Raw genomic sequence first — 21,335 nt, 5'->3', positions numbered from 1 at the left:
AAGTATAGGGATCCAATTAAAAATAAAATTTGGTGCAAAGACTCAATTAAAAGGAAAAAAAATATAGGAACCTAATTGAAAATTTTGCAAAACTATAGGAACCAATAGAATAATTAAACATTTTTTAAACATAAACAAAATACAAATTTTGTATAAGAGATACGTAATTTTGCAGTGATTTAAACGAAACAGCTGCTAAATAAACTATATTAATGACACTTCTATTGCACTGTTGCTAAACGCAACAGATTTAGTTGTATAAGATTTTTCGCCACACTATCCCTACATATACACCTTAATGTTGTCACAATTCGAGTCAAACCACTGTTAAATTCTGACAGCGTAACAGTACCAGCATTTTTTTCCGTGTTAATTATCGCTAAATATTTGCTATTATTTGTCGATTTTTTTTTTTTTGGCAGTGATATAAGGTGACATCTAAACTCAAAATGGATGACTTAATTATTTATAAACATATAAAAATATCAGATTTAAACATCGAATAATGTTTATAGCCAAATATTTATTTCTATTTAGAGATCAAAATTCCAGCAACAAAAAATTAGTTATTACTGTTGGTCTTGGATATCATAATTCTTAGATCCACATATTATAAACTAATTAATTTAAGAGATTATTTTAATTGAATTTTTGATAACTATATTAATCCCATTGCATCAGTAACTTGTTTTAGGCTTTTAGCTACTTCACAGACTTGAACCCAATAAATAAATAAATAAGAGGTGCACTACTGAAAGCAAGTATAGTTTTATTATTATTATTATTATTATTATTATTATTATTATTATTATTATTATTATTATTATTATTATTATTATTTTTTGGGTCTTTGGGACATAGTATCTATACTCATTTTATTTTCTTTGCATGGGAGAGGGCCCAAAAGCTCCGTGTTATGCTTTATTTGAATATAGAAAAAAAATGTTTCCAATTTGTACATTTCCACTTGCTAAGATCCTTCCATTTTTTGATTCTATATCTTCTTCTATTCTTAGTCCAAATAAACACAGCTCATCATTGACGAAATATTTGAATAATTTTTCTTTTTTGTCCCCTAGAATTTTGAAAACCATGCGAATTTTAAAAATAGTAAAAGAATCAATTTGGAGTTTTAAATTTTACGAGGAACTGAATTTGGTTTTTCAAATTTTAATTGTTCGAAAATCTATTATCTATTACTAATGTTACAATTAAAATTTATCACATATTATTTTTTTATAATTAAAATAAATTTTTTATTTTTTTCTAAAATTAAAGGGGTCTTTTTTCTTCTATTTCCTTTTTTTATCTTTCTCATTTTTTCATCTTCTCTATCTCTCTTATATCATTAATATTAATGACTAATTATAAATTTGAGAATCAAAATGTATAACATAACATTCTTTAATTACAATTAAAATTAAAATTAAAATATTAAAATTGAAATATAACTATATTATATTACTAATTTAACAATCAAAATATTTCTCTCCAAAATTAATAAATTTCCTTCTTCCATCATTTTATCTATCTCTCTCCCTTTATTTTTCTCTACCTTTTCCACTCTATATATAACTTATAATTATTTTTTATATTACAAATTTAACAAACTAAAATGTGTCATGAAATATTTTTTATTAAAATTAAAATATATTTTTTTAAAATTAACAACTTTTTTGCTCTTTCTTCTTTTTTATCTTTCTCTCTCTTTTCTCTTATTCTTTATCTCTCTACCTTTTTGTTCTACAAAAAATAAAATTAAAAAATTAATCAAATAATATTATTCAAATAAATTCATAAAATTATAAAAATACATTAATTTTATAATTAAGTATAATTAAATATAATAATTCTATAATATTATTCACATAAAAAAATATATTATTATTATATGCCTACTTTTTTTAGTACTTTTTATTTAGTTTTAAATTTTTACCACTTATCTTTTTAATCTATATTTTATTTACTTTCTTTAAATATTTAAAAAAGTTGATTTTGAGTTAGTTTTATAACTATCAAGATAAATTTTTTACACTAATATCTAATTAAATATATATATATATATATATATATATAGAGAGAGAGAGAGAATATTATTTTTAAATAACAAGTATAAAAATTAATTATTTTTATTTGTGCGACAGACTTAACACCTAATCAAATATAAAAGTATACATATTAAATTCTTTTAAATTTTAGATAATGAATGTTACAATTAATTATTAATAAAAAATTAAACTCTTTCACATTAAAATAATAACTAAAAAATTTATTATTTAATTTTTTATCTACAGAGACTCTAGTCTTCTTAGTCGACGGAGATTTTTGTCCCCTATGACCTTTTTATAAAAATAGTTTGATTCTATAATTTTTTTTACCACAATCTATAACACTAAAATAAAACTGACATAATTTTAAAATATTTATATTCCTGTAATATTACTACAAACAAAATCACCATTAATCTTTTAAATTTATTTAATTATGTGGCTCAATTTGATTCCTTAATTTTCAATTAGCTTAGAATCAAATTGATCATGTAATTATTAAATTTGAGATACTATTTTGAATCAATTGAAACAAAAGGACCAAATTAGATCATAGAATTAATTTAAGGTCCATTAAAATTTAAGAAACAAAATTAAATTTTTATTTTAATTTTATATATATATATATGAATTTTTTCATAAATAAATTAAAATAAAATACTATAAAGTTCAACTAAATTTTAATATTGGTTATCGAAAACTTAACACATAATAATGGAGAAATTAGTGAGAATATAAAACATGGATACAAGTGGGCTAGTCAAAGTAGTGGAGTGTGTTTGGTTTTATGTTCAAAAAAGGATACCTTTCAAAATCAAAGAAAAATTTTATTGTACTGTCGTTGGACTGACTATGTTATATAAAATAGAGTGCTATGCGGTAAAAGATGAGTATAAATATAAGTTAAATGTGATAGAATAATTTTTTGTTTTTTTTTTTTTTCTACATATATATTATATAAATTTTTGTAGTAAAATTTTTAGTGACCATTAAAAATAATATAACTTTTTAAAATATTTTTTTTTTCATTCTGCTGATCGTAGCTCCTGTATATATTCAAGTTCTAGTTTTAAGATTTTTTTCCAATTATTATTATTATTATTATTATTATTAGAATTGAAAATGATGTTTTTATTACGTTTTGTATATATATTTTTTTGTATATTTTGTATAATATAATTTTTTTTTATTTTGTCTCACTTATCATCGCATTTAATAAAAAAATAAAACATGTATAAAAAAAAAAAATACTACATAGTGCTTATAACATTGTTCTCTTATTGGACTAACTCGATTTAATTCCACCGAAATTTGATCAATTGGTCATTACTTGTTTCTACTTTCAAAGAGAGAACAAGTGTAGTTAACGAGATGTAGAGAGAATAAACAAATAAATAAATAAAACATGTTTTGTGCTTTCATTTAGAAAGTCGTCCATTTTCATTTATAAATATAGAAGAATAGTGACTTGTGTTTGTTAAAGGACAAAACTCTAATATGAACCCGGAAATATGAGAGAAGAGGACAGAATATAATTATGAGTAGAGTTTTGGAATAATGAGAGACGTCATCAAACACTTGCAACATGTCTTGTGGCTTCTTTTGGCACAAATCAAAATTGTCAAACTAAAAACGCGTGGATAATGATAAGAGGATTGAATCAAATTTGCCACCCATATATATGTCATAATCAAATCATGCATGCAATTATTCCATGATTGAAGCAAGCATAGCGAAGTTACGTAGTTACGTTAATTAAGAATTATATTGTTTCGTTTACTTTGAATTACCAAAGTCAATGACTTAGAATATGCATGCATGGCATGCATTTTGTGTCCGTGGGGGCGTAGCTAACTAGCAAAGTAAGACAATATATAGTTGATCTTTAACAAGAGCGAATATGGTTTTGATTTTAATAAATATAGGTGATTTTATTAATGTTATTGGTCCTTAAAAAAATTGTGATGATTTTGGTACCTATCTTCTCAATTTTTTTAACAATTGAGAAAATAAAGTGTGATCTCTCACCATTAATTTTATAAGTAAGACCAAAAATAAATATAAGAGAGAAAACAATGAAGGGTTAGAGATTATACTTTATTCTCTCAATTTTTTTTAATAATTGAGAGGGTCCATTCCCATGCTAATGCACTCAGAAAATTAAGTGTATCATTTCTTAAAAATTAACATGCTATTAAAAAAAAAATAAAACATCTTACCTTCTAAATTTTAAATACTAAGCCTTAAACCTTAAATATTAAATCTAAATTATTGATATAAATTAAAATATAATAAATAAAAAATTATAATTTATTTAATTAACAAAAAATACAATACTTTTATTTAATAAATAGCGTTTTGATGATCTCTTATTTCTTGCTAAAATCGTTTATAATGTTTTCATTGGCTGAAAATTGTGCAAATCAAGGTATATATAATAAATCAAGTGAATTTTTTAATAAAGGATCCGTTTCCTTAGTTTTATTCTTGAGTTCTCCTTTAATAATATATAGTGTGTTACAAGTGTTTGTTTAGATTTGGTTTGGTAATTTCTTTTTTAGAAAAGTGACACCTCATTGTGTGTTTGATAAACTAAAAAAATATGTGCTTGTTTTACAATTTTTAAAAAATATATATATTTCTAAAAGTATTTAAGAAAGTGTTCTTTAAAGTTAGCTTGTACTTATCAAAATTAAAAAGTTTAATATAATTTTATAGGTTAATAAATATCCAAATATACTCTTTTGTTTATATTTATTATGGTCTTTTTAAAGTTTAAATGATATTTTATTAAATACAATTGTTGCTGTTTATGTTTATTCTTAGTTTGATTTATCAAATATAGATGTTATAATTTTTAAAAATTTATTTTTTAAAAATCAATTTTAATAAACTATTTTCAAAAGGTAAAAGTTTTATAAAATGAAAAAACCTTAGTTTAATTGTTGAATTTATGTTAGAAGTTTCATCTTAATTGAGGAAATAACTAGAATAGTATTTAGGAAAAGTCTAGGGCCAGCAATTTTATTGAATTTTGGCCGGCATATAACCAGCAGAGAAAGGTGAGCCATTAGATGAAATCTCACACCAATCTCACACTATTAAATCATTATTGATGGCTATTTGATGACTACTAATCACAAAAATTACTAACCTCCTAACATTGCTCTCTTCATTATACATTAAAACAGTATCAAATTGCGTACCCTACCCTCTAAAGTATAAATTAAACTTCACATTTTAGGTATCCAATCTTCATAACAATATTAATCTTTATATCTGTTTATCAACCTTCACCTCTTGAAATACTCCCAATATAGAATGTTATTTTGTCTCTACTATTATGCTCCTTTTAGTTGCCTTTTCTTTCTTATTTTTATTCTTTTAAAAAAGGAAAATTTCTGTTTAACTACTCTTGTTCGATCTTATTTGCTTGAAAAAAATTTAATAAGAATTAGAGAGGTCATAATTCATATGTCGTTTTTTATCAACTTAAACTTTTAAAAGAAGTAGTATCATAATATAATAATAGAAATTTTATGATTTTAAAGTCTAGAATTTAATTATTGTTAATTAGAACATATATGTTAAAAATATAATTATTTATATATATTTTCCTATCAACTTAAATTTTTTAAAAAAATTATACAGAAATTAAAAAGTCTCTCTCAATATATATATATATATATATATATATATATATATAATGTAGGGTATATAGACCAAAATTAATTAACTAAGTTCAAACATCATTAATCAATATACTTGAAACTGAAATTTGCATTACAATTGATGAGGAAACAATTTGCTTCTACAATGTAACTGAAATACATCTAGAAATACATTAAAATTCCCACAACTTTAATTTATACCCAACATGAAAAATAAAATCCACAAATCTTTTTTTTTTTTTTCTTAGTTGGTCTTCCTGCAATTGGTTCTAATTTGGCCACTAGTCCCAGTGAGTGGACTAAGGTTTCCCATCTTAATCATTGCATTGCCAAAGTCAGTGTTGAAAGTTGCAGCATTGTTGCTATAAGCAGTGACTTGGGAATCAGTGGATACACCATTGAAGAGTTGTTGATCAGAATGCAAGAGACCCTTCTTGTTTCTCAAGTTGATATAGTAAGCATTGTCAAATTTGTTTGGTGTTGTTACATCAAATGGTGACAAATTGGTATCTCCTCCTACGCTAGGACAATTTGCTTGCAATGATTTTGCATATGTTGGATCTATGTTGCTCTCATTGTAAATCCTTGTTCTGAAGGCTGTGCATTGTGCTTGCCCAATTGTATGCGCTCCTGAAATATTTTAAAATTGTCAGAATATAATTATTCATATATTTTCTTTTTTCTATTAAGTTAAGTTTTTGAGAAAAAAATAATTTTATGACAGTGTTAGAATTTTTATGTCCAAAGGTTTAAAATTCAATTCTTGTTATTCCAAAAAAAAAAAAAATAGCATAAGACAAATAAAAAATAAAAATACAGTTTATGCGAAAAAATTAGATAAACTTAAAAGAGATTATTAGGTGAGGAGACATATTAAAAATATAATCATTTATATCTTCTTCTATCAACTTAAGTGATATAGAAAAATAATTTGGTGACAAGGATAAAAAATAAAAATAATGCTCATATTTTTAAACTATATGGTAAAACTAATAATTTTATTAAGGCTAAATTTAAAAAATAGAGTGAATTCCAAATTTCAAAAAGAATCTACCTAATATAATTTTTTTCAGTTAATTTAGTTTTATGGAATATTATTTATTTATTTTTTAAAATTAGGAGTGAGATTCGAATTTGTCATCTTTAAATAAATATAAAAAGACTATGTCATTTGAGTTATAATTTGTTGGTACGAGATATTATTTATTATTCTGAACTGACAGGTCAATTATTATATTATACCTGATAGAGTAACGAGTTCTTTTGTTGTGAAACCTTTGTTGGAGAAAGCAGAGATAAGGCCACTAAGATTAAAAAATGGAGCCGGCAAATCTGAGTTAGCAGAGCTTAAACTTGCAGTGGTTGAGTCTCTTCTTCCCAATAACACATTCCAACTTGCTCCTCCTAGCTGATACATTATTTTAACAAATTTATTAGTTTATAATCAAGTACTCTAATAATTAAGAAAAAATGTTAAGTGATCAATGTATTTTTTATATTTGAGTCGTACTAAGTTAAAATTGTTAGACCCTCACATACCACAATATTACATCTTTAAATCAAATTATTAAATCTACTTATATGTTATATATACTCACAGCAACAACAGAGTCTCTAGCAGCAACAGCAAGAATATCAGCACAAGAAACAACACCAGGGCACAAGCTCTCTACTTGGGACTTTATGGTATCAATCACTTCAAAACCTCTTATTGAATTTGCATTTGGACCTGCTGTCTTTTCTCCTGTGAAATTTGATGTATCATCTAATAGCACTGATGCATCACATCCCTGAAATTATAACAAACAAAATCATAATTGTTAACATTATTGTAAAATTATTTCATAATTGATAAATGGAATAAGGAACTGAATTTTAGCATTAGTCTAACTTATTACTAGATTCGTATTTAGAGAGACAATAATTAAGGTTAAATTATTTAATTTTATGTATTTTTTAATTTAAAATTATATGATTATTATAATTATAATTAATAAATATTAAATAAGATAATTTTAAATTATTTAAAATATTCTTTTATTGTCTTTATATAATGTGGATCCCAGACACCAAAAAAAATATAATGTGAATCCCACTTAATTGAATTTACGTCCACTTGATATATGATTGTATAGAATGAATCACAAAGTAACATTTAAAAAAAAATAGAAACTAAGAAAAAGTGAAAGTAGACTTGCTTGAACAAAGCAATCATGAAAATGAAGGCGAAGAAGGGAAGCTCCCATGCGAGCTTCTTTGGCGACAGCAGAGTTCACTGCTGACTTAATTGTTGAAAGTGCATTGGGACATTTTGTGGCATAAAAATTAGATGACAATTGAGCTGACCCTAATCCTATAAGACACATAAATATTAAGAAATCAACTTTGCTAATTGGAAGTGCCATGCTGGCAATGAGGGAAATTATCCAAAACTAAGAGAGAAATTGAAAGAATGTGCTATGAATACTGTGAATTATGTCACGTATTTATATACGAGTTTCTTTTGGATTTTTCCTTAGCTTGTAATATAAATATATTATATATATAGATAGATATGCAGCCATAATTAAGAAACCAAATTTGACTTGTCCGTGTTATATATGTATAAGCATTATCAATAATTCCAAATTATTGTGTTGACTTGTTAACCATCCTCCTTTGTGGACTGTTCCACGTGCCCTACACGAAGCGAAATATTTGAAAAATAACACTTATTTATGCTTAATACTTTTATTATTATTGTTATTTTGACAGATATTATTATTAGAGTAATTATTTAAATTAGTCTCTGAAATTTTTAAAATTGAATATTTTAGTCCTCAAAATTTTAAAATACACAAAACAGTTTCCGATCGAAGTTTATCTCTATTAGACAATACAATTAGTCAATAATGTTGACCGTTGACGTAAAACGTTAACTCACACACGTGACCGTTAAATATCCACGCGAGCAAGGTGGACAATTCAATCCCTGGTTCATTCACAAAAATAATGCCATTTTTAAACACAATTCTCACTCTCCTTTAAGCTTGTTGCTCTGGAGAATGAAACCCTAGTTCATTCCCAAAGGTTGCCCTGATTCCAATGGCGAACAGTGGACAAAGCTCAACCTTTTCTAATCGCCACAGAGGGAGGGTCAGCCATGCTATCGCCGAAAACAAGGGGTTAAGCATTGGACAACACCCGAAGAAAGAAATAAACAATACTTACCATCTCTTTTGTTGCGACTTTAGGTAGATTTCTTGGAAAGAAACTCTGAAACGTGCAATTCTATAAACTTCATTTCTTCCTATGATGCAATATTCAACTCAACAACATGCTTGTTTGTAAAGCGCGTGAACATAATAAAAAATATAATTTATAGTCTTTTTTGTAAAATATACTATTTCTTTATGATGTATCTTCTATATTAAATATTTATTTTTTACCTTCAATTCAGCAAGTATGTCTTCAGAGCTCATCCCAGATGCTCATGTCACAAAAATATACCCAAATTTCTTCTCGTGATTCCCATTCATGAAATTCCTACAAATTTAAATGTTAATGTAACAAATATTACTGCAGAAATTTGTTAGCATATATCAACCTAATATATATATATATATATATATATATATATATATATATAATATATATATATATTATTCAAATATAGTTTAACACAAATTTTTATAGATATGCCTAAAGAACAAACTTGCATAGTAGATTCATTCGCCGTCTCCAAGTATTGGTTGAAATAAGAGCGTCCTGATATAGCCTTCAACCAACACCTAACATTCACTTTATGAAACTATATGTCTTTAACAACCAAAATTGTATGTTCCAATGAAGAGAATAGAGAGGCCATAGCCATTTCTTTAGTGAATATTGTGCTTGCGTAGCATGATAAAAAGTCCTCCGTTTTTATTTGCCCCTGTTAGACTGTCATTTTATGTTCACTAATATTTATTAGTCATAATAATATTACAATTGATAATAATTATTAAAGATCATGATTATCATAACAACGACATTAAGAACAATAACGAAATTAATACTTCATTGTAAACTAACTTTTTCTAAAAAAAACGTTAAAAAAATAGAAAACTGCTTTTGTTCATTAAAACCAACAAATCAGTAAAGACTTAATTGAAATATAAAAAATACAAATCGTAATATAACTAGCAAATTACATACATCATTAAAATTATTAAATTTATTAATTATACAAAGATCCTTTTTAAATTATGTTGACTTTTTTCCTATTTTTATTATGCAACCTCATCAATATTTTCAGAAGCATTGTCTGTGGAGTCTTTTACATCATCATCCCTTGTCAATTATAAATCTTCAATGTCAAATGCCACTGACATGTTCAATCCTGGCTGTGAAAAAAAACTAACTTTAGCTTCTTCATTCTCTTCTCCCATGTCATACAGGTTTTGTGGTTTCACATGAACCACTACACTCCATTCTTTATCTACTTCATCATCCACGTAGTATACGAGATGAGCCTCTGATGCCAATATGTATGGTTCATGGTCTTCTCGATTACCGGTGTATATCAGACGAGAGAAATTAATGCTAGTAAGACCCAATGGTCTTGTTTGATGCCTCTGCTGGTAGTTGTATTAATACATTTGAACAATATCACTGTGAAATGACAGCTATAATTCAATTCAATTATGTTCACAATTTTTTTGTAATATGGAACACTATCAATAGCCACTCTATTATCACGCATGCTTGCATAACTTCTTGAATTAGAAGAGACATAAACTCCACTATTTTAGGTTTTCAGCCCGTCTTCCTTTGTGATAACTCTAAATTTGTACCATTGAAGTTGTACTCCCCAAAATGTCTTGCTTGAAACATGGGACTACATGCAAACAACTTTATTTCGTTCGAATATTGCATACTTTCCATTGGAACCTAGCACCATGTAACATTCATCCGTAATATGAAAATTGATTTTGATAAAGTACATATTCTAGGCTAAGAAGACATTGACCATAATAATATTCTATCAACCTCATGCTTGAACCACCGACCAAATTCCACATGCACAATACTGTCTATCTTATGGCAATTATAACCATTATAACCACAATTCAGAGCATTCAAGCATATCCTATGACAACTAGTCTACGTTTTTAAGTAACAGTATATATTAACTATAGAAAACCAAAACCATACTTTGGCCGATTTCCTCCCAAGCCACAAAACACCACAAAACCTCTTGTCACACAAACTTCCAAGTTCCAATGTCACCAATTCAGGTAGTCCAGCCACCAAAGTTACTCCCAAGCACACCACTTTATCAATTTGACATCAACTTCACATATATATATATATATATATATATATATATATATATATATATATAGTCAACCTAATTTCATACACATGCACAATTTTAATACTATAATCTCATACAATTGGAAATTCAAAGGGGATAATGATTTCTTATCTTTACCCAGGGACAATTGGACGGAACCCAGCAATTACCCGCTAGAGTATTCTAAATCATCAAAATCACATAACTCCTCAATATCCAATACCTAAAATCACAAAAATGTAAGAGGGGAAAAACTGGATAAGAAATTCAAATTCTTACCACTTTGTTCGAATAGATTTGAAGAGAATTTTGAGACAAATGTGTGACCGCAGACGACTTGTCAATCAGAATTACAAATTGAGAGTTATGATCCAATGTAGTTTTGGTGTGATATAGGTTTAGGGTTCTTGCCTCTCCCTCATCAAATTCAGAGTGTTTCAGTTAATGAGGGAAAATAAAAGGCTAATTCTTCATTTAAATGTTGGGTTTTGGGTCCAATACAGACCCGGTTCAATCAGTTTGGTCCGTTGGTCTAACTTTAGGTCAAAATCTTTAAAATTAGTATTTTTACTTTCCTAGATTATAAAATTTATTTTTCTAATCCCCTTGGCTCATAATTAATTTATCGGATTTTACAATCTATCCCCTAATTAAGAATTTTTTCCTCAAAATTTTGATCGCCATAAGAAAAGTAAGCGAGAGCAACCCGTCTTTACTTCCACTTTCCACTCCTTAGTTAAACATCTTGGCATTCTTCTGTTATCTGTTTAGATAGCTGCTGTCTTGTCTGATTCAATTGTGCTTCCACATTCTTGTTAGCATTTGGAGCATCTCTTTAAATTCTGCTAATTGTTTTGTCATAAAGAGTAATTACTGATTAAGTTCGACAATTTGTTCTTGAGGATTAGGATCAGTAGTTACTGTCCTAGCCTCTTCTTTTATGGAGGATTCACTGCTTGAGTACAGATGTTGATTTCTAGCAACCGTATATATGAGTTCTTAAGCCTCTTCAATCGTCTTTCTCATGTGTACAGATCCACCAGCTGAGTAGTCTAGAGACATTTGAGCTCTTTCTGTAAGCCCATAGTAAAAGATGTCTAACTGTACCCACTCTGAAAATATTTCAGAGGGGCATTTCCTTAGCATCCCTCTGTACCTCTCCCAGGCATTGTAAAGAGATTCATGATCCGCTTGTTTAAAGCCTTGGATGTCCAGCCTTAGCTGTGTCATCTTTTTTGGAGGGTAAAATTGATTCAAGAATTTGTCTGATAACTGTTTCCATGTCTTTATGCTTGCTGTGGATTGGTTATTTAACCACCTCTTAGCTTGATCTTTTACAGCAAATAAAAACAGTAATAATCTGTAGACATCCTGATCCACTTCTTTATCACGTACTGTGTCAGCAATTTGTAAGAACTGTGTCAGAAACTTAGTAGGTTCTTCCTGTGGAAGACCGGAATAATGACAATTTTGCTGCACCATGATGATGAGCTGAGGATTTAGCTCAAAACTGCTTGCTTTGATGGGAGGTATACAGATGCTACTCCCATATGCAGCTGTAATGGGGTTAGCATATGACCCCAGAGTCCTTCTGGACTGTTCATTTTCACTTATGTCCATGATGGAGAAAATGGAATTGATATGAATTGCAAATAAATTATATTTTTATTTTTATTTTATTTAATTAAAAGCAACCGAATAAAATAAAATAAAATAAAAGTTTCGAAAACTAAAATAATTGATTAATTAAGAAAATTTGAAAAACCTTGGATATGATTTTCGAAAATTGAAGAGAGAGAAAGTGGTTAGGGAGTTTTGAAAAAGATATGTTTTAAAATTAAAGATATGATTTTAAAACTTAAGACTAAGATAAGATAGAATAAAAAAAGTAAGAATCTGATTTTTTTTTTAAAAGTAAAAATCGAAAATTTAATTAAAATAAAGGGAAAAGATATTTTGAATTTAATGAAGAAAGAGAAAAACAATAAAAAGACACCAAACTTAGAACTTTTTTAGATCAAAACAAAGAAAACAAACAGAAAAATTTTGAATGTCAAGATGAACAACAAGAACACTTTGAAGATCAAGATGAACACTAAAAAAAAATTTTGAAAATTTTTAAGAAAATAAGGACACACAGGACACCAAACTTAAAAATTTTTATATTTTGGACACTAATAATTCGAAAATGCACAAGAAAAACAAGGAAAGACACAAAACAAGAAAGACTAAAGATCAAACAAGAAAAATAAACAAGAACAACTTGAAGATCAATGGAGAACTAAGAACATGTAATTCGAACAAAATTGAAAGAAAAATAAAAACATGTAATTGACACCAAACTTAAAATGTAAAACTGAACTCAAATAAAAGACTCAAATTTAGTGACTCTAAACCAACAAAGATAAATTATTCCTAATCTAAGCAACAAAATAAACCGTAAGTTGTCCAAACTCGAACAATCTCTGGCAACGGCGCCAAGAACTTGGTGCACGAAATTGTGATTCACACTTTTTACAATTCCGCACAACTAACCAGCAAGTGCACTGGGTCGTCTAAGTAATACCTTACGTGAGTAAGGGTCGATCCCACGGAGATTGTCGGCTTGAAGCAAGTTATGGCTATTTTGTAAATTTTAGTCAGGAGATTAATGATGAGAGTGATTGTATTTATGAAAAATAAACAACATGAAATAAAGAGTACTTGTGATTCAGTAATGGAGAACAGGTTGAGGTTTTGGAGATGCTTTGTCTTCTGAATCTCTGCTTTCTTACTGTCTTCTTCTTCACGCACGCAAGGCTCCTTCCATGACAAGCTGTATGTTAGTAGATCACCGTTGTCAATGGCTACCATCCATCCTCTCAGTGAAAATGGTCCAAATGCGCTGTCACCGCACGGCTAATCATCTGTCGGTTCTCACTCATGTTGGAATAGGATCCATTGATCCTTTTGCGTCTGTCACTACGCCCAGCACTCGCGAGTTTGAAGCTCGTTACAGTCATCCCTTCCCAGATCCTACTCGGAATACCACAGAAAAGGTTTAGACTTTTCGGATCTCAAGAATGGCTGCCAATAATTCTAGCCTATACCATGAAGAGTCTGATCTGAATCAGGAGGCTAAGAGATATGCACTCACTCTAAGGTAGAACGGAGGTGGTTGTCAGGCACACGTTCATAGGTTGAGAATGGTGATGAGTGTCACGGATCATCACATTCATCAAGTTGAAATGCGAGTGAATATCTTAGAAGAGAAACAAGCGTGATTGAATGGAAAACAGTAGTAATTGCATTAATTCATCAAAACACAGCAGAGCTCCTCACCCCCAACCATGGGGTTTAGAGACTCATGCCATAGAAGATACAAGTTTGAATGTAAATTGTCATGAGGTACAAAATGAATCTCTAAAAGTGGTTTTTATAATGAACTAGTGACCTAGGGTTACAGAAAATGAGTAAGCTAGAATAGTTTGTATAGAAATCCATTTTCGGGGCCCACTTGGTGTGTGCTTGGGTTGAGCATTGAAGCTTTCACATGTAGAGACTTTTCTTGGAGTTAAACGCCAGCTTTTGTACTAGTTTAGGCGTTTAACTCCAGCTTTTATGCCAGTTCTGGCGGTTAACGCCAGAATATGGTAGAAAGTTGGCGTTCAAACGCCAGTTTGCGTCATCAAAACTCGGGTAAAGTATGGACTATTATATATTGCTGGAAAGCTCAGGATGTCTACTTTCCAACGCAATTGAGAGTGCACCAATTGGGCTTCTGTAACTCGAGAAAATCCATTTCGAGTGCAGGAGAGTCAGAATCCAATAGCATCTGCAGTCCTTCTTCAGCCTCTGAATCAGATTTTTGCTCAGGTCCCTCAATTTCAGCCAGAAAATACCTGAAATTACAGAAAAACACACAAACTCATAGTAAAGTCCAGAAATGTGATTTTTAATAAAAACTAGTAAAAACATAATAAAAACTAACTAAAATATACTAAAAACATACTAAAAACAATGCCAAAAAGCGTATAAATTATCCGCTCATCAGCCTTCTTTCTAATCGCTTTTTCGAGTTTGACGTGTGTTCGGTCTTGTTTTGTTCATCCTTTCTTTCAAAGCTCCTAGTTAAACTATTCTTCGTATATATCTATTTACGTATTTTTGTTTTAGATGTCGTAACGCTTCACCTTTAATTTACGTCCTAGGCGTAAAGCTCTGTATGGTAGAGTGTTACACATATCACAATCAGATTCAATCTCATTTTCAATATCATTTAAATTTATTCAAAAATCATAATTGAAACCAATCCTCATCATCTTCAATATCTCAATCGTTCAACATTATCCATGCATCTTTAATTCAGTTATTCATTTCAACAACTGTTTCTCAATATCAAACTAATTTCTTCAATGGGTTTGCCCTTCTTCTGCAACCTAACGCTAGCGATCGGACTTTTAATAGGAGTTACGGAGGTTTACAAGCTTACTAGCTAGGAAGGTCAAACAGTTAAAACAGAGTTTTAGTGCAAAAACGGCATCTTGCGTACGCATCAAGTGTGTGTATGGACAATTTGTAAAGCTTCCGGGCGCACACCCCTCGTGCGTACGCACAATTCTCAAAACACGCTCTGGTCTGTGCATGCACACAATAGTATATGCATGGGCACACATACCAAAACCTTTTGTTTTAAGCCATTTCTGCAAAATCCTGCTTTTAAACCTAAACTTTAAACATACATAACTTTTTTGTTAAAAATCATTTTTCATCTGTTTTTCGAACGTTATAAACTTCACGGATCCAACTTTTATTCAAAATACAATAATATAACCATTATAGATGTAAGTTATCAACAAAGGAAAGTAATTTGAGTCATTAGTTCTGTATTTTAATTTAATGATATAATTATTGTATTTTCTCATTTTTTCACTGTAAGTATCTTTTTCTTCTTTTTTGTTTTTTTGGTGGAGTACTGTAACAATCTTTTTCATATGAATTAATGCCATATTAAATTAAAACAATAATGCAAATAATTGTGACGTATATATGGATATACTATCAAGATATGATGAGTGATATTGATGGATTAATAATGACTTGACGAATAGGTAAAGCACTATACAAGATAAGCATGATTATCTCTCCATCTTTGAGGCCTATAATATATATAGAGGGTATTTATGTCCTCAAGAACGAACCAAGAACGAACCAAATATATGTATATTATATAGTTTTTAAAATTTCCATAGTAACTGGCCAATATTAGTTACAATTGAGAGGGAACACTGACATTGAATTGTTTCTATACCACAATTGCAACATCCATCCTAATTAAGGTAAAAAAAGCTGAAACAAACTTTGTTATATTTCAATTTATTCAATTCTCAAATCAAATAATAATATTCAAACATTTTCTTAAAAATGTTCATATACCATTATTAGACTTGATCATTAAATAAAACAAAAAAGATAACAAACCAGATTTATTTATTTTTCTATATTATTGATCTTATTGATCCTAATTGATCTTCCTGCAATTAGTTCTAATCTGGCCACTGGTCCCAGTGAGTGGACTAATGTTTCCCATCTTAATCATAGAATTGCCAAAATCTCTGCAGAAACTTAAAGGGTTGCTGGCATAACCGTTGACTTGAGAATCTGTGGATCCTCCATTGAAGAGTTGCTGATCAGAATGGAAGAGACCCTTTTTCACTAGCAAGTTCTTGTAGTAAGCATTGTCAAACCTTGTTGGACTAGTTGTGTCAATTGGGGCCAAGTTGTTATCACCACCAGTGCTAGGACAATTTCCTTGCAATGATTTTGCAAAATTCGGATCTATGTTCGTCTCATTGTATATCCTTGCTCTGAATGAAGTGCATCTTGCTTGCCCAATTGTATGCCCTCCTGAAATTTTTTCATCATTTCATTCATAAGAATAAGTGTGTGCATATATATACAATACTACAATAGTAGAGTCTATGATTCTATGAATACAGTAGTTATAGTAGCTCAAAAAACTTTAATAACACTTAACAAGTATTGGCAAAATTAAAGTTGTATGTATTTTCTTTTATTTTCATAATACTTTTTATTTTTACTTTCAAGTAGTTAAAAAGCGTTGTTAAATAATAAAAAATTATTAATTTAATTTTAATAATATTTTAAAAAAATTGCTAAAATAATATAATTATGGTAGTCGCCGTAACCATAAATATCATATTTTTTAACTTAAATTTTAAGGATACTTAATATAGCTAAAATTAAAGTCATATGTTTTTATTATTTGATAATATTTTTTATTTTTTTATTCTCAGAATAAATTTATTTTTAAATAATAAAAAATTATAACGTTAAATTTAGTGAGAGTTTTTAAGTATAATAAGGAAAATTGCATAAGTAGCATAGTGTAATTTGATTAATGAAGTACCTGATAGAACAACCATGTCACTAGTTGATAAACCTTTCTTGGAGAAAGCAGAGATAAGGCCACTGAGATCCAAAGTGGGAGCTGGCAAATCTGAGTTAGCTTGGCTTTTGCTTGCTGTGGTTGAGTCTCTTCTCCCCAATTGCACTGTCCAACTTGGTCCCCCAAGCTGATTTTGACAATTTTCACATTATTATTATTATTATTTTATATGCCATTTAGTGATTTATATTATACTATATACTTGGCTCAAATTGAGTGCATTTTGGGAAGATTTTTTATTTCGTCATGGTGGGAATTAATGAAATTGACAAAACACCTAATCCCAAAATGACTTCATTAATTATGACATTTGTGTATATATAATAACTTTTTATAACGAAAAATATAAATAATTTTATAACAGAAAAATTATCTTGAATAATATAAGTAAATCAATTTTAAGATATATATACTTACAGCAACAACAGAGTCTCTAGCAGCAACAGCAAGAATATCAGCACAAGAAACAACACCAGGGCACAAAGTCTCTAGTTGGGATTTTATGGAATCAATGACTTCAAAACCTCTAATAGAATTTGCATTAGGACCTGCTGTCTTTTCTCCTGTAAAAGTTGCTGTATCATCTAATAGCACTGATGCATCACATCCCTGAAACAAGAAATTATAGGTAAAGAATTAAAATTAATAGTTTCATAATGTACATATATATAGAGTTCATTTAATTATTTGTTAGAAATATAAGCTTGATTGTCAATCTTCTTAAGTAAAATTAACATGGATTTATATATATTAGACTTGGTTTTAGTTTGTCATTAGGCAATTAAAATATCCTTTATTTACTTTTATATATTTGTAATAATAATAATGATAATAATAAAGAATTCTAATGTTCTAACTTCCAACAAAACCAATTGTCAGCACTTGGAATATTTTATTTATATATTTGTACGTACGTGCATGTGTGTCTTTGACGCATGATATATGCATGTGTTAAATAATAATCTAATATAAGGTGAAACTTTAATTTTTTTAACTTTTAATAAGTAGAAAATAAATAATTAAAAATGAATTAGATTGTAATTAAATATATACTATCAGCGTAAAAATATTTTACCTCGGTAAAATTTAACCTAAAAACTCATTATTATTTCCAAAACCACATAAATATAAATATTTAATTGAATGATAGTATAAAAAAAATTAAAAAGTAATAAAAAAAATGAACAATAAAAAAAGGCAGGCATTAAAGAAAGTGAAAATAGACTTGCTTGCACAAAGCAATCATGGAAATGAAGGCGAAGAAGCGAAGCTCCCATGCGAGCTTCTTTGCTGACAGCAGAGTTCACTCCTGACCTAATTGTTGAAAGTGCATTAGGACATTTTGCGGCATAAAAATTCGGTGACAATTGAGCTGACCCTAATTCTATAAGACACATGAACAATATTAAAAAATGAACTTTGCTGATTGGAAGTGCCATGGCAAGTGAATAAGAGAGATTATTACTTATTAGTGATTTAGTATTGTGGTTAAGACCTTGGAACGTGTCACGTATTTATATAAGAAATTTGCCCTTATTACACTAGTTTGCATTATCGTCATGTCAATGTATGCAACCGTACAATTAATTATGAAAACTACATTATTTCATTCTATATTTGAAATTTTGATTATAGAGTAAGAGTAGTATTACTAGCTAGGCCTTATTTGCATTAATCATTGAAAGATGTAGTTTCCAAATATCTTTTGACTTGTTAAAGATATTCATATTCATTCCACGCTTAATGTTTCACACAGTCTACACACGGTGACCCCCTAAAGCGAAATTATTGAAATATAACACTTTTTTTAAGGACTTTCATTTTTCAATCAATTATTTCATTTGAAAGAAACTTTTTTGGACATTTTTAACAAAAATACTATGGGTAAATTACAAAAGAAAAATCACCGAATCAGTAAATATATACTGTTTTTAATATGTATTTTTAATTTGATGGTAATGCATAGTTGTATATTTTTAAAGATGTGTACATTTTTTTATAATTTGAAAATGTCTTATTCTCATAGAGAAAAAGTATAAGATACTTACGTAAAAGTTCTTCATGCGTCTTAAATAACTATTGATCTCTTCATGCATCTTAATTAAATACTCTTCATTTTTAATATTCAAATTGATGCATGTCTTATCATCTCTATCCTAATCATGTTATTTAGTTCAGCATCTGACTTTTTGATCGTCTATGATATTCTCTAATTTGATAAATAAATAATTAATTTATTATGAATTTAAATTTTATTTAAGAGTTTAATTAATAAATTATTACATAAATAAAATGAAATTTAAACCACTAACTCCATTAATCCAAGTTAATTGTTGACATCTAACTAAAATCTTGAACAATAATAGATAGATTGGTACATGACCAAATGTTTTATTCTATTTAATATTAAACGGACAATTTGTATCGGATGGTTACATTTAAAACGATTTGATTATATAAGTGTATGTATATATTATGATGTCTATTATACGGTGATTACAATAACTATGCAATTCTAGAGATATTTTAAAAGTGTTGTTAAAATTAAGTACTATATTTTTATTATTTCATAAATTTTTAAATTTTATAAAAATAAAAAGTAAAACTATTATTTAGTAATATTAGAAATATAGATATTAATATAATGTTGTATTTTTTATTATTTTAAATTTTTAAAATAAGTGATTTTATAATAATTAGAAACATAATTATTTATCTATTTTTTATTGGTTTAAATTTTTGAAAAAATAATTTAATGATATACTATGAAAATTTTACGACTTTAAAGTTTAGAGTTTACTTTATATAAATTTTTTTAAAAAAAATTAACATAAAACTAATAAAAAATTTATATCATAAATTTACACAAAGTAAAAGAAGATTATTATATAAAAAATATATTAAAAATATAATTATTTATATATTTTTTTATCGATTTAAATTTTTAAAAAAATAAATTCACATCCTATGACGGGGAATAACTCCATGATCACCGAGGAGAGCGGGTGAACGTAAATGTTTAGAAAATTTGTATTGTCTCTGTCTCCTATAAATTATGAAGTACGGACACTTCGCTAAGTTGTCGTGTCTGTATGTCGGACATATTTTGGATACGACACTCACCAATATTCGTCTAATACGCGTGTCTGTTATATCCATTCGTGTCTTAATAAAAACTAAAAAGTTTTTCTTCAGACAAGTTTGGACACACCTAAATACCATTACGTGTTAGTGTGTTCAGTCTTATTCTTAACATATATTTTTAAAATAAATTTAGATATAATATATATTATTATTTATTAAAACAAAAAATATTTTAAATACTTAATATAATTAAAATAAGAGATTAAAAATAATTAAAAAATTTAATTTATTTTTTAATATCAATAAAATATCAAAATATTATTACGATTTATCTAAACAATATTTTATATTTTATATGTATACATATCCGGTGTCATGTAGAATTTTAAAATTCGCATATCGATGTGTTTTATATCCATGTAAGTGTACGTGTATCGTATATACCAAATAGAGTAACCAATAATATTGGTCTATAAGTAACTTTTTACGTCAACACACAACATTCCAAAAGAGTAAGACCAAGAATTGCAAATGTAGAAAACAACTGCCAACACGTTGTATGTTTTTTTGGTAAAAATTCACATGTAATTCTCTTATTTAATTGTCTTATGTAATTGGACATAGAATATTTTTCCCAAACAATACTTTTACCCAAAACATATATACAACCTGATACTATTACATGTGAATTTCTATCATGCAAAAGCTTGGGAATAAAGTATTATTCACGTCATAGGAATAAGTTTATACCATGATGAGTAATAGGA

At 28.0% G+C, this 21,335-nt stretch overlaps 2 protein-coding genes and 1 long non-coding RNA gene across 3 annotated transcripts; 1 reads left to right on the top strand and 2 right to left on the bottom strand.

The window, feature by feature from the left end:
* Window positions 1-5,776: 5,776 nt before the first annotated feature.
* PNC1 (cationic peroxidase 1) lies at window positions 5,777-8,175 on the bottom strand. Its single transcript, NM_001376214.1, has 4 exons — window positions 7,918-8,175; window positions 7,318-7,509; window positions 6,962-7,127; window positions 5,777-6,349 (listed from the first exon to the last, which is right to left on the bottom strand). Exons 1-4 carry the CDS (start codon window positions 8,122-8,124, stop codon window positions 5,964-5,966), a joined length of 951 nt encoding a protein of 316 aa, NP_001363143.1. The 5' UTR covers window positions 8,125-8,175; the 3' UTR covers window positions 5,777-5,963.
* An 8,040-nt stretch (window positions 8,176-16,215) lies between these two features.
* Window positions 16,216-18,352, top strand: LOC140178330 (uncharacterized). The gene is made up of 2 exons (XR_011871174.1): window positions 16,216-16,354; window positions 16,637-18,352. It is a non-coding gene; the product is annotated as an uncharacterized lncRNA (long non-coding RNA).
* LOC112743806 (cationic peroxidase 1-like) lies at window positions 16,224-19,118 on the bottom strand. Its single transcript, XM_025793151.2, has 4 exons — window positions 18,714-19,118; window positions 17,902-18,093; window positions 17,446-17,611; window positions 16,224-16,922 (listed from the first exon to the last, which is right to left on the bottom strand). Exons 1-4 carry the CDS (start codon window positions 18,921-18,923, stop codon window positions 16,537-16,539), a joined length of 954 nt encoding a protein of 317 aa, XP_025648936.1. The 5' UTR covers window positions 18,924-19,118; the 3' UTR covers window positions 16,224-16,536.
* Between the last annotated feature and the right edge of the window lie 2,217 nt (window positions 19,119-21,335).

The sequence above is a fragment of the Arachis hypogaea genome, chromosome 14 (assembly GCF_003086295.3).
Source record: "Arachis hypogaea cultivar Tifrunner chromosome 14, arahy.Tifrunner.gnm2.J5K5, whole genome shotgun sequence".
Lineage (NCBI taxonomy): Eukaryota > Viridiplantae > Streptophyta > Magnoliopsida > Fabales > Fabaceae > Arachis > Arachis hypogaea.
The sequence above is the reverse complement of the archived record's forward strand: the minus strand, read 5'-3'. Positions and strand labels throughout refer to the sequence as shown.

Bases quoted from the DNA above. Each gene is read 5' to 3' on its own strand.
- PNC1 (NM_001376214.1), bottom strand. From the start codon at position 8,124: ATGGCACTTCCAATTAGCAAAGTTGATTTCTTAATATTTATGTGTCTT. The intron at 7,128-7,317 runs GTGAGTATATAT...ATAATGTATCAG, and splicing joins CTAGAGACTCTGTTGTTGCT to CTAGGAGGAGCAAGTTGGAA. The intron at 6,350-6,961 runs GTATAATATAAT...AAAATATTTCAG, and splicing joins AGAACTCGTTACTCTATCAG to GAGCGCATACAATTGGGCAA.
- LOC112743806 (XM_025793151.2), bottom strand. From the start codon at position 18,923: ATGGCACTTCCAATCAGCAAAGTTCATTTTTTAATATTGTTCATGTGT. The intron at 18,094-18,713 runs GCAAGTCTATTT...TTCTTGTTTCAG, and splicing joins TCCATGATTGCTTTGTGCAA to GGATGTGATGCATCAGTGCT. The intron at 16,923-17,445 runs GTACTTCATTAA...AAAAAATTTCAG, and splicing joins TGACATGGTTGTTCTATCAG to GAGGGCATACAATTGGGCAA.